Raw genomic sequence first — 13,816 nt, forward strand, 5'->3', positions numbered from 1 at the left:
AGCCCGTATAGCAAGCCATGTGCTATGGGACACCTGTGCGACTCAAGCTGTGTGCGTCCATAGACAACACAGCATGGCTTGGCCATGTCCCCCCACTTTAACTGACAGCAGCAGGAGCCTATAGTTCTGGCTGCTCTGAGCCTCTTGTGATACTAGGAAGAGCGAGAGCAGCACTTCTGCAGACAGGACAGTGCTGGATCAAGAGAAGAGTCATGTAAGCGTTTAGGGGGTACTACAGTTAGTAGGGTGTTTTGTTACCCTAATGCAGGGAATGTATTAAGGTAATATAAAAAAACACCTAGGAGGTCACAAGGGAAGATTCGATCCTCCCTGCAAGGGGCGTGACTGTGGAAATGGCGCCGTGAGACAGCGTGCAGCGAGGCTCCGGAACGCCGGTGATTGACCGCTCTGAACCAGTTGGTGTCCCCTGCTAGACGCCGCGGAGACTGACCGAGTGGCCGGACACAAGCACGAACATCACGGATAGCATGGCGGAAATAAGGAGGTGAACTCAGCGGTGACTCCGTATACCCCTGATACATCTGGGGGTAACCCTGCTGTAAATTGGAGGCAGAAGCGGCTGAAGTGCTGGCCGGGCTCGGGAGCAGTGGAGGAGAGCGCTGATGACCGGGGTGTCTAGTCTGGTGGAGCATTGAGGAGCCATATTACCTGACCGAACACCGGGAGTGCGCAGGCGGACCCCGAGGTAATATCGTTATATCCTGATGTGTATGGGAGTATGATGTGTTGCCCCAGGAGACAATAAAAGGAAATAACAGCTTGGCTGAAATAGGAGAGAAGCCTTAACCTGGTCTATGAGTGGAGGAGGGGAACGTTCGGCTGTTACAACGCCGGTAGGACACTCAGATATATCAGAATATTTCATTCGAAGCCTCCCCACACAGGAAAAAAGTGTTTCACATCCCAAAATGGCTCAGACACGCTCAGGGTCGGCCAACGCAAATACCTCCAAAAAAACTGGTAGTAATCAGCGAGATTCTACAGAAGCCCTATCAGTAAGCCAGCATCAGCAAGGAGTGGACAGAAGTGTAATAGCCCCTGGAATAGACTCCCTAATTCCCCACGGACCCCGAATTCAGGACTGGCAAGATTTATTGGCAATAATCCCCACAATTGTAAGCGCGCTGACACAAGAGATAAATTCCCTTAAAGGCCAAATGGACGTAATGTTTAAAAAAATAGAATCAGTGGAGCTGGGATCAAATGCTTTGAGTGCCAGAGTTGATGACATAGAAGAAACCCATAAAGCATTTACCAGGCAATTGGTGATATTAAAACTCCAACAAGATGACGGGGAGAAGCGGAGTAGAAGGAACAATATACGTTTGAGGGGGCTTTCGGATAAAGTCCAAGGTGGTGATCTAAAAGCCAAAGTGATATCCATATTAAATACACTTATGGAATCTCCCCAATCTGAAGCCATAGAAATAGACCGGGTGCATCGGGTACGGGCACCTAGGAGTATGGGATCAGATTTTCCTCAAGATGTCCTGATAAGGATTCATTTCTATGCAATTAAGGAGAAAATAATGAAAAACGCATGGGATAAGGGTCCATTTGACTTTGAGGGTTCAACCATACGGCTACTGCCAGATCTTTCAAGACAGACACTCAGGATGAGAGCCACATTAAAGCCGTTACTGGAAGTTATTCAAAACTCGGGGGCAAAATATCACTGGGGTCACCCTTTCCATTTAATTGTCATTAAAAAAGATGGTGTATATACTTTAACCACTTTACCACCGGAGGATTTTGCTGTCTTCCGTCCAGGCCACTTTTTGCGATTCGGCGCTGTGCGAATTTAACTGACAATTGCGCGGTCGTGCGACGCCGTACCCAAACGAAATTTACGTCCTTTTTTTCCCACAAACAGAGCTTTCTTTTGGTGGTATTTGATCACCTGTGCGATTTTTACTTTTTGCGCTATAAACAAAAAAAGAGCATAAATTTTGAAAAAACAACAATATTTTTCACATTTTTTTATATGAAATTCCCCCCCAAAAAAATGTAAAAATCAAATTTTTTTTTAATTTTTGGCCAATTTGTTTTATGCTACCTATGTTTAGTAAAAAAAATCGCAATAAGCGTATTTTGATTGGTTTGCGCAAAAGTTATTGCGTTTACTAACTAAGGGAAAGATTTCTGTCATTTTTGGTGTTTTTTTTTTAACCCGTAATGGCGGTGATCTGCGATTTTTTTTGCGGGACTGCGACATTGCGGCGGACAGATCGGACCCTTGACTGACATTTTTGACACTTTTGGGGGTACCAGTGACATTTCTACAGTAATCAGTGCTATATATATGCACTGTTACTGTAAAAATGACACTGGCAGGGAAGGGGTTAATTTTATTGGAGAGGGAGGGGTTAATGTATGCCTGGTGCTTACTGACGTGTGGGGGGGAGGTGACTGTGTGACAGAAGGACAGATCGGATGTCCAGCTATGCTGAACACTCCGATCTGTCAGTCCCTGTCACTATGGAGATCCGCCCGCTGTGTTTACACACAGCGGGCGGATCTCCAGACTCGATCCCCGACGATCGGGGCAGAGCAGCGGCAATCGCCGCTGCTCCTCCCCTGGCCCGACTCCCGCTGTGAATGAACACAGCGGGAGCGAGCCTCCGGCGGCGCGCGAGCGCCGCCCACAAGGGGCGGAGTCCAGCGACGTAGGTCTACGTCGCTGGACGGGATCGCGGCACTTTGCCGCAGTAGCCTCCATGTGAGCGGGGCTAAAGTGGTTAAGGTGGCCTGATCAGCTGCCAGGTCTTTTTGAATTCCTAGAGGCCCCTCCGGTGGTAGTCCCAGACTGGCTCGGACTACAGGGATATAAAAACTCCCTGGGGTCCCTGGCAGTCGGGAGATAATTATTGAAGGTCGGTCCTCGGGTCTGGGGGGCTCCCCCCGGGAGTGGAAGAGGAGTACACTCCCTGGGGGTATAGTCCCCTAGATGCGGGGAGATATGATGCACCGAGGGGTCCTTATAAGGAGTATAGAAAGTAGGGGATTATTGTAGTAGATGTGAGTAGGAGTGAGGGCTGCGTGGGCAGGCCATTAGTGGATGAAGCAGTACAAAATAAAATAAGGGAAAATTGGAATATGATTTTTTTTTATAGTAAAAACCTTAGTTGGTTATATAGTTAGAATGCCTCGGCAGAGGCTTGAGTAAAATATAGGGATTCAAAATAATTCCCTTAAATAAGAGTGGCCCAGCGCGCAGCCCCGCCCCTCAAGGTTAGATGTCAGAGCGGTCTCACCGGGTTCATTGGAGCCGCGCTCGCAGATTAAGCGAGGAAATTATTGTTTGTATTGGTTTTTTCTTTTGTTTTTGTTCCTTTTTGTTCTCTTTTTCCTCCTTTTTGCTGGAATATAACAGAAGTCTCATGGAGCGACCCTCCCACACGCCCCTAGAATAGATAAGCGCTTAGTTGTGCTTTAGGTCAAGGATTGACAAATAGGGAAGTAAGGGGAAGCAGGTAGAGAGGATCGGCGTTTTTGATATATCCCCCCCAAGGGCGAGACATTGAGTGGGGAAGTATACCCCCCTCAAAAAAGGGGAAATTTTTTTTTTTCTCTCTCTCTCTCTCCTCTTTGTTTTTTTCCCCTCCACCCCCCCCCCTCCCCCTGTTGGTTAAGGGGACTGTCCCTGTGGCAATATGAGTAGAGGAGGAGTGGGCGGGATGATCAGGGCTGTTAGAGCAGGTCTGAAAATTTCCTCTCTGAACGCAAGGGGGCTGTCCACCCCAGAAAAACGTATGCAGGTACTCAACGACATGAGAAGAGGACACACTCAGGTGGCCTTTTTTCAAGAAACATATTTTAAATGTGAGAGTGTACCCAAATTTTGTAACAGAAATTTTCCATGGGTGTATCATGCCCCCTCCCCAATTCCGAAGTCAAAAGGGGTCAGTGTTGTGATAGAAAAGGAAGTAGATTGGACATATCAGGAATCAAGGGTAGACCCACAAGGTAGATACCTCATGATAAAAGGAACAGTAGCTCAAAGAGTAGTGACATTGGTCAACGTTTATTTTCCAAATGTTAACCATTTAACATTTTTACAGCAATTAATACCTTTGATACTGGATTTCCGGGAAGGTCATTTAATAATGGGCGGAGACTGGAATTATGTGGCAGAACCCCTGCTGGACACCTCACGGGGCTCCTCCCATTTATCATATGCAAAACTCAATGGGCTTAGGAGGGAACTCGCCCTCCTCGACCTAGTTGATCCGTGGAGGATTATGCATGCAGGGGAGAAAGACTATTCATACTTCTTTGCATCTCATAACACATATTCAAGGCTGGATAGATTTCTGATCCCTCAGGGGGACCTGGGCAGGGTCAAGGCGACCGCTATTGGGATGCCCATCATGTCAAACCATGCGCCTGTACATATGGTGATTGATTTGGACTCTGTACCACCGAAACCTCCTACTTGGAGATTAAACGAATCCCTATTGCAATCTCCGGAATTGAGACTAGAAGTAGAAGTAGCTTTGGCAAATTATTTTAAGGAAAACACAGACCTGCTAATATCCCCGTCTATAGTATGGGAAGCACATAAATGCGTGATTAGGGGGATATTAATGCAGCTGGGTTCTCGCCGTAAAAGGGAATATGAAAAAAGCGTAACGGAACTGACGGCGCGTATGGGAGAATTGAGTGCAGCACACAAAAAATCATTGGCGCAGGAACATCTGCAACCTCTTATCAGGACAAGGGAGGAGTTAAATAAACTTCTATACCAAAGAACAGTAAAAAGCTTGTCTCTGATGAGGAGACAATTATACGAATTCTCTAATAAACCGGGAGCCATGTTGGCTAGGGCACTTAGGGGACCCCAAAAAAAGACAGCGATTGCACAGATACAATCAAAACAGCATGGGAAAATTACTGAGACAGGGAAAATTGTAGAGGAATTTGGGAGATTCTATCAATCCCTTTATAATATAGATACAGGGGGAGATAAGGATGAAAGGGCCAGATGCTTGCTTCTAAAAGTACGGGAGTATATTGAAACATCCGGGATGCCCTCGTTAAAAAAAGAGCAGGCGGAGGCAATGGAAGGAGACATCTCAGAGGAGGAATTAGATTATGCCCTAAGTCAAAACAAACCACATAAGGCCCGGGCCCCGATGGTTTAACTTTACCGTACTACAAACAATTTTGGGCACAGCTAAAAGTCCCCTTATTAGCCCATCTTAATAGCATCGGGAAGGGGGGTTTTCTGCCCTTAGATAGTTTGCAGGCATATATCTCACTGATACACAAAGAAGGCAAAGACCCAGCATTATGTGGTAATTACCGCCCTATAGCTTTACTGAATTTAGACTTGAAACTATTCTCTAAGGTCATTGCAAATAGAATTATAACATTTATACCTCAACTGATCCACTTTGATCAGGTGGGCTTTGTCCCCTCAAGAGAAGCAAGGGACAATACGACTAGAGTAATAGACCTCATATTCCATGCCCAGAGTATACAAAAGCCATTGTTGCTTCTATCTGTTGATGCAGAGAAGGCATTTGACAGGATGGCCTGGGATTTTATCCGGGCCACCCTGTCACATGTTGGGCTGGGGGAGTGGATGAGAACTTGCATCATGGCTCTATATTCAGGACCTACAGCAGCGGTAAAAGTTAACGGCTGGAGGTCTAATTTTTTTTAAATTAAAAATGGTACACGCCAAGGATGTCCGCTATCTCCATTAATTTTCATATTGACACTAGAACCATTATTATGTAAAATTCGGAATGATTTAGAGATTAAGGGCCTTCAGGTGAAAGGGACGCACCATAAATTAGCAGTTTATGCAGATGATTTAATTTTCTTTGTAACAAACCTGGAGCAAATGCTACCATTAATTCTAGGGGCAATCCAAGAATATGGGAATCTCTCCTACTTTAGAGTTAACTTAACAAAATCAGTGGTATTAAATATCTCAATCCCCAATGATAGATGGAGGGAATTACAACCACTTTATACTCTTAAGTGGGCAAAAGACTCATTAGTATATCTTGGGGTGCATATTACATCTAAAATAGAAGACATGTTTGAGGCTAATTTCCTCCCTTTGATGAAAACCCTGAAGAGAGATACTCTGAAATGGCAGTCTCTAGCCTTAACGTGGTTCTGAAGAAGTAGTGCGTGGAAGATGAATGTACTCCCACGAATGTTGTATCTTTTGCAGGCATTACCAATAGAAATACCAGAATATTTTTTCAAGCAAATGAGAACTTTATTGAGAACATTTATATGGGCCAACAAATCCCTGAGGATAGGTATGAATACTCTCTCTAAGCCCAAGTGTGAAGGGGGGATAGGGTTGCCGGACTTAAAGCGTTACCATAGGGCGGTACACCTTAAGCGGGTGCTTGATTGGCATAGTAATTCGTTAACCAAACAATGGGTGAACCTGGAAAATGAGATGACAGATCGACCAGTCCCCCTGGCCCCTTGGGTTCCAGTGTCAAAGGATGATCCTATATTTTCTCATCCGTTGATAGGAACCACAATCAAGGTATGTAGGCACATACAAAGAAGCGCAGGGATTGCACCCACAATCTCTCCAATGCTGCCGTTAGCGGGAAACGCGGACTTCCCGCCAGGATACTCAAAGGGGAAGATAAGAAATCTTGCCCGGAGGGATAAAATTAGTTTGGTAGACATATGGAGCCGGGAGAATCCTCCCACTTTGAGGGAGATCGTGTCCTGATCGGAAGAGACCTTGGATGTGTTCATTGCGTTTCAAATTAGACATTATCTCAGTAAATTACAAAAACAGGGATATTCCCCTAGATCTCTGACTCCATTTGAATCCTTATGCAGAGGAGGTAGCCCAATTCCACATGCCTTATCTTTTTTCTATTCCCTCTTATCTAAAGGACAGGATGAACAAACACTGACCTTTTTTGGTAAATGGGAATGAGAGCTGGGGATTAATATAGATTCTCAGCAAAAAAAAAAAATACTCATACTCACACATAAGGCCTCCATAGCTAACAAATACCAGGAGATTAACTATAAAATATTGACAAGGTGGTACAGAGTCCCAGCAATCTTGCATAAAATGGACGGGAAAAACCCAGACAATTGTTGGAGATGCGGAGAAGGAGGTGGATCAATGCTCCCCATCTTTTGGTCATGCCCTCGGATTAGGGGTTACTGGCAGTGGTGGGATTCAAAAATTTTAGTAACCAGTTCCGACTTTCCCAGCAGAATGACCAGCGTGCCCCCTTTCAATGCACAGTGACCAACGTGCCCCCTTTCAATGCACAGTGACCAGCGTGCCCCCTTTCAATGCACAGTGACCAGGGTGCCCCCTTTCAATGCACAGTGACTAGTGTACATGCCCCCTTGCCCCCTTTAATGCACAGTGACCAGCGTGCCCCCCTTTCAATGCAGAGAGACCAGCGTGCCCCCTTTCAATGCACAGTGACCAGCGCTGCGTGCCTCCCTTTCAATGCACAGTGACCAGCGTGCCCCCCTTTCAATGCACAGTGACCAGCGTGCCCCCCTTTCAATGCAGAGAGACCAGCGTGCCCCCTTTCAATGCACAGTGACCAGCATGCCCCCTTTCAATGCACAGTGACCAGCGCTGCGTGCCCCCCTTTCAATGCACAGTGACCAGCGCTGCGTGCCCCCCTTTCAATGCACAGTGACCAGCGTGCCCCCCTTTCAATGCAGAGAGACCAGCGTGCCCCCCTTTCAATGCAGAGAGACCAGCGTGCCCCCCTTTCAGTGCAGAGAGACCAGAGCATTGCCCCCAATCATTGCAGAGTGCCAGCCACAGCATTGCCCCCAATCATTGCAGAGTGCCAGCCACAGCATTGCCCCCAATGATTGCAGAGTGCCAGCCACAACATTGCCCCCAATTGCAGAGTGCCAGCCACAACATTGCCCCCAATTGCATAGCGCCAGCCACAACATTGCCCCCCAATTGCAGAGTGCCAGCCACAACATTGCCCCTAATTGCAGAGTGCCAGCCACAACATTGCCCCCAATTGCAGAGTGCCAGCCACAACATTGCCCCCAATTGCATAGCTCCAGCCACAACATTGCCCCCAATTGCAGAGCGCCAGCCACAACATTGCCCCCAATTGCAGAGTGCCAGCCACAACATTGCCCCCAATTGCAGAGTGCCAGCCACAACATTGCCCCCAATTGCATAGCGCCAGCCACAACATTGCCCCCAATTGCAGAGCGCCAGCCACAACATTGTCCCCAACTGCAGAGTGCCAGCTACAACATTGCCCCCAATTGCAGAGTGCCAGCCACAACATTGCCCCCAATTGCAGAGCGCCAGCCACAACATTGCCCCCAATTGCAGAGCGCCAGCCACAACATTGCCCCCAATTGCAGAGTGCCAGCGATCCCCCCGCGAGACCCATGCACTTACCTCACGGACGGTCTCGCAGTCGGCTCCCCGCATCTCCGAGTCCTCCCGCGGCGCCTCCTTCTCGTCCAACGGCACGGTGTTTGCCTTTCGGCCAATCAGGAAGCGGGAGGACCCGCTCCCTGATTGGCCAGGAGGAGGATCATGTGACAATAGCGAATTCTCATTCGCTATTGTCACAGAATGGGCGGGTCGGGCGCACTGCTCCGCCCCCTGGCCACCACGTCTGCCCGTGCGCGGGACATTCAATTGTCCTGCGCGTCCTCAGACGCGCAGAGGGATTCAGCCGGTTCTGCGAACTTGCAGAAAGTTAGCAACCGGTTCTATGGAACCGGTGCGAACCGGCTGAATCCCACCACTGGTTACTGGTCAGAGGTAGCGAAAGTGATAAAAAATCTCACTGCAGTCGAGGTGGGAGGGGATCCAGCCTTATGTCTTTTACATGCGACAAAGTTATCAATTAGGAAATATAGAAACTCCCTCTTGAGTCACTTACTTAATGCAGCTAAAGCAGGTATTCCGGGGGTATGGAGACAAACCAATCCGCCTGCCTTATATACCTGGTTTTCGAAGGTGAATGAGATACACCGAATGGAAACGTTGATAGCGGTACGCAATGGGAGGGAGGAGAAATTGCGTAAGTGTCGGCAGCCCTGGAATGCCTATACTACTTCGGAAGACTATCTGAGGGTTCGGGGAGATGGGGAGGAAGAGGGACGAGATATATAGAGAGTCTGATGGTGGGGTGTTAGACACATATTGTGTACAGAATATGGATTGTTTCGTGGGGGGGGGAGCGGGGGAAGGGGGAGAGGAGATAACCCCCTTTTTTTTTTTTTTCCGTGCGTATGTCATGGTCTCGCTGTGGGTTGGAGGGGATATATCAACGCTAGGCAATAGATAGATTTTTTTTTTTTTCCTTCCCTTCCTTCTCTCTCGTACTCTCCCTCCCGTTACGGGAGGGGGGGGGGAGGGAAGGAAGAGTAGCACAAAGGAGTTTGGTTGGTGGAGATGGCTTGGTGTTTGGTATACCTCGGTATGCCCTACATTTCACTTATATATTCTACAAGATGGTAGTCTTTCTCAATAATATGCTTATACGAGTGGTGGGTGTTTTTTTTTTTTTTTCCTTCTCTCTCGTACTCTCCCTCCCGTTACGGGAGGGGGGGGGGGAAGGGAAGGAAGAGTAGCACAAAGGAGTTTGGTTGGTGGAGATGGTTTGGTGTTTGGTATACCTCGGTATGCCCTACATTTCACTAATATATTCTACAAGATGGTAGTCTTTCTTAATAATATGTTTATACGAGTGGTGGGTGTTTTTTTTTTTTTTTCCTTCTCTCTCCTCCCCCTTCAGTTTTTGTGCTCCCCCTCTGGGATGGGGTGGAGGGAGGGGGGGAGGGGTAGCACAAACAAGTTGGGTTGATGGAGTTGGTTTTGGGGGTGGTATACTTTAAGTATGTCTTACACTATTCCTTTATGGTTTACAATTATAATTTTTTTTTTTTTTTTTCAAATAAAATGTATATAAGAGTGCTGGGTGGTTTTTATGATGGTTGATCACTTTTTTCCCTTTTTTTTTTTTTTTTCCTTCCTCCCTTCTCTCTTGCATTTCCCCCTTTTGGGGATAGAGGGAAGGGAAGGACGGGTAGCACACATGAGTTGGGTTGTTGGAGATGGGTTTTGAGTTTGGTATATTTTAGTAAGTCTTATGCTTACATAATCTACAAGTTTTGTAGTCCTTTTCAATAAGTATGTGTATATGAGTTGTGAGTGGAGGGTTTTTTTTTTTTTCTTTCCTTGCTTTTTGCTTTTTCTTCTTTTATTTCTTTTTTCTTTTTTGGGATTTGTGGAAGTCGGGGTGAATTTACAGAAGGGAATCCGTCTTATCTTAATAGATATACAGGCAAACAAGTACTGTCAATTTGTTTTTGGATTGTATGATATGTTAATGTTTTGTATTTCTGTTGAAAAATAATAAAATTGGAATTATAAAAAAAAAAAAAAAAAAAAACACCTAGACTTTAGAATGACTTGAAGTTAGTAGACAATGCCAAACAAATCTGCCCTGTAACAAATAACTGAATAATTTAAACACAACAGCTTCCTAGAAAGCATATTCCTTAAAAACAGAACACTTTAGAACCTTTCTTAAAGTGAATTAGTCAGTACCTTAGTAGAAGCTGGCCAAATAAGATCCACAAATTCCCACACAGATTCTGGACAGATGAAGCCTTGGGATGTAATGACGTTTGGCAACTCCTGTACAAAACACATACAAAATCTTACTGCTCAAATCAAGGCAAAGTCAAATACAAACAGAATATATATGGATGTTTTGCATTTTTGCACATCCAATCTTGAGATTTAGGTAAACTGGCTTTTCTTTGCTGCAGTTAGGCAATACAGCTAGGTCACACCCTTAATATAGAGTCTGAGCAGCAACAGGCTTTTGAGGTCATCTCTCTTCTACTTCCTCTTGGCAGCATGTTTCTTTTTAGCAAATGTGAATGCAAGGCTCTCCATGTCTGAGTGCTGCTGTACAGGGGTTTACAAAAACTGACTTAAAGTCCAATTCAGGTATTAAACCGTAAGTTTAGTTGTTTTTATTTTTTTTTTTTTTTTACTTGGCAAGGGATAAAAATAAAATTCAATGTGAAGTGTTCCTTGTGCTGGTAGCTGTTGTCTTATTTGAACCCCCCCCCCCCCCCCCATACCGCATCCCTGCAGTGGTAATTATTTAATGTTACGGGGGCTAATACAGCCATTGGACCTGTCTCAAGCACTAGTCAAAAGTGCCTACTATTCCTGCCCTTGGCTTTTATCAATGAAAAGCACTCTATAAATGGTGGATGAGTGAATGAATGAGAGATTGTCCTCCCCATTCATGGAGCAATTCTCATTAAAGGATAAGTTCACTTTTCAGAAAAAAATTATAAATGCGCAGGTAAAAAAAAAAACTGGATTTTTGTCTTACTGTAAAATCCTTTTCTCTGATGTTCGTTGACGGACGCAGCTCCATATCTTCTTGACCCTTGGGTTATGATGCCCCCTACAGGAGTAGGACACTAGGCGGAAAAAAAATTGACTACACCTATAGGGCAGTCCTTGGGGGTATACTCCCACTTCCTGCTATAGGACTTCAGTGTTCGTCAATGAACATCAGAGAAAAGGATTTTACAGTAAGACAAAAATCCAGTTTTCTCTTTCGTTCAGTGAAGGACACAGCTCCATATCTTCTTGACCCTTGGGACTTCCCAAAGCAGTGTCAAACATGAGGGGTGGGAAGAACACAGCAATAATACACTTCCCAGAGGCTAAACATAGTCAACCAGGTAAAACAGGAGCTCAACCAGGAACAACTGGAGCTCACCTTCCAAAAACAAAATACACCCTCAAGAGGGTCAACAGGAGCCTGCAAAACTTTGCGGCCAAAAGCAGCATCAGCAGATGCGACTACATTCACCTTTCCACATACTTCACCAACATTTGGTGAATGTGAGCACAGATAACCAGGTGGCCGCCTTGCAAACCTGGACCACTGACGCCTGATGACGGAAGTCCCAGGAGGCACTAAACGCCCTCATAGAATGTGCCTTAACAGGAAAAGGGGGAACTGGACACTTAATGGAATAAGCCTGCACCACCGTCTGGATGATCCATCTGGTTGCGACAGATGTGGCCTGCCCCCTACGAGACCCATCTGTAAGGACAAACAAAGAATCCAATTTCTGAATCGATTCAGTCGCCCCCAGGTACACTCTGAATGCCCGAACCACATCCAGGGAATGTAAGGCAATCTACTTAGGATGCTTAGACTTAGGACACAAGGAAGGCAAAACAATTTCTTAATTTAAGTGGAAATCAGAGTCGACCTTAGGAAGGAAAGACTGGCAGGGACGTAGCACCACTTTGTCCCTGTGAACTACCAGGTAAAGTGACCAAAAGGACAACGCAGCCAGCTCCGACACCCTGCATGCAGAAGTAATAGCCACCAAGAAGACCACTTTCTGTGACAAAGTAAGCAGAGGAAGTTCACAACTGTTTTCAAAAGGCGGTTTTTGAAGAACCGACAATACCAGATTGAGGTCCCACTGAGGCACCGGGGACCTTATCAGAGGAGCCAGGTGGTGTATCCCCTGAACGCAATTGTGAACCAAAGAATTTGTGGCCAAGAAGATTGCCAAAAGCGCAAAACTGGCCCTTGATGGTGCCCAGGGCCAAACGGTAATCTACACCTCTTTGGAGAAACTCCAAAAGACGAGACAACGAAAAGAAACGGGAGGAAACACCTCGAGACTCACACTAGGTAACAGTGTAGGAATCACCGAATCTGACAACCCTCTGTCCATCAGCACCTGGCTTTCAATAGCCAGGACGTTAAAGCCAGCGACCATAAAGCAGGATGGAAGATCGTTCCTTGAGCCAAAAGATTTTCTCTGAGAGTCAGTCTCCAAGGGACATTGGCTACCAGTCTTACTAGATCTGTGTACCAAGACCGGCAAGGCCAGGCTGGGGACACCAGAATGACTGCAATCTCTTCTGCCTCGATTCTGCACAGAAGCATCAGCAGAAGTTTTAGTGGAAGTTTAGTGGAGGAAAGGCATTCGATTATACTGGCCCCAAAGGGCCACCAGAGGGTCTGTGGTATCAGCCAGAGAATCCCGAGACCTTGACACAAACCTCTGAACCTTCTGGTTTAGACTAGAGGCCATCAGGTCCACATTGGGAGTCCCCCACCGGAGAGGCGGTTGTTGAAACACCTCCGGGTGAAGAGACCATTCTCCCTGATCCAGCGCCTGCTGACTGAGATAGTCCGCCTGCCAACTTCCCACCCCTGGAATTGCACAGCAGAGAGAGCTGGAACAAAACGTTCTGCCCACCTTAGAATGCCGGCCACTTCTCTGGCCGCTAGGGCACTTTTGGTGCCCCCTTGATGATTGACATATGCCACAGCCATAGCGTTGTCCGATAGAATCCTTACTGGGCGCCCCTGCAAATGATCCGTCCACAGAGACAGGCAGAGCCTGATTGCCCGAATCTCCAGGATACTGATTGGCAGACTGGACTCCTTCAGGGTCCAAACCCCCTGAGACGGAACTCCCCACCCAGAAAGGCTGGCATCCATGGTGACAACCGTCCAGTACAGGGGGAGAAAGGATTTTCCCTGTCGAAGCTCCGGGGAACGAAGTCACCATATCAAGGACCCCCTCGTACCCCGGCTCAACAGAAACAGATTGTCTAGGGACTGTGGATTCTTGTTCCATTTGGCAAGAACGTCCTTTTGCAGAGGTCTGGTATGGAACTGAGCAAACTGAACCACCTTGAAGGTGGAAGCCATCAGGCCCAGTACTTGCATTCAAGTCCTGAGAGATGACTGCCGATTGGATAACAGGAGCCGAA

General features: G+C 46.6%; 1 protein-coding gene across 1 annotated transcript in view; it reads right to left on the reverse strand.

Moving 5' to 3' along the window:
* SPOCD1 (SPOC domain containing 1) overlaps positions 1-13,816 on the reverse strand; it is a gene marked incomplete at its 5' end in the record, with an annotated part of 374,162 nt that overhangs the window by 84,762 nt on the left and 275,584 nt on the right. The window contains one exon of the mRNA XM_082245154.1: positions 10,586-10,675. Within this exon, the coding sequence (XP_082101280.1) occupies positions 10,586-10,675 (90 nt within the window). The remainder of the gene's footprint in view (positions 1-10,585; positions 10,676-13,816) is intronic.

The sequence above is a fragment of the Pelophylax lessonae genome (assembly GCF_965119305.1).
Source record: "Pelophylax lessonae genome assembly, chromosome: 2".
Lineage (NCBI taxonomy): Eukaryota > Metazoa > Chordata > Amphibia > Anura > Ranidae > Pelophylax > Pelophylax lessonae.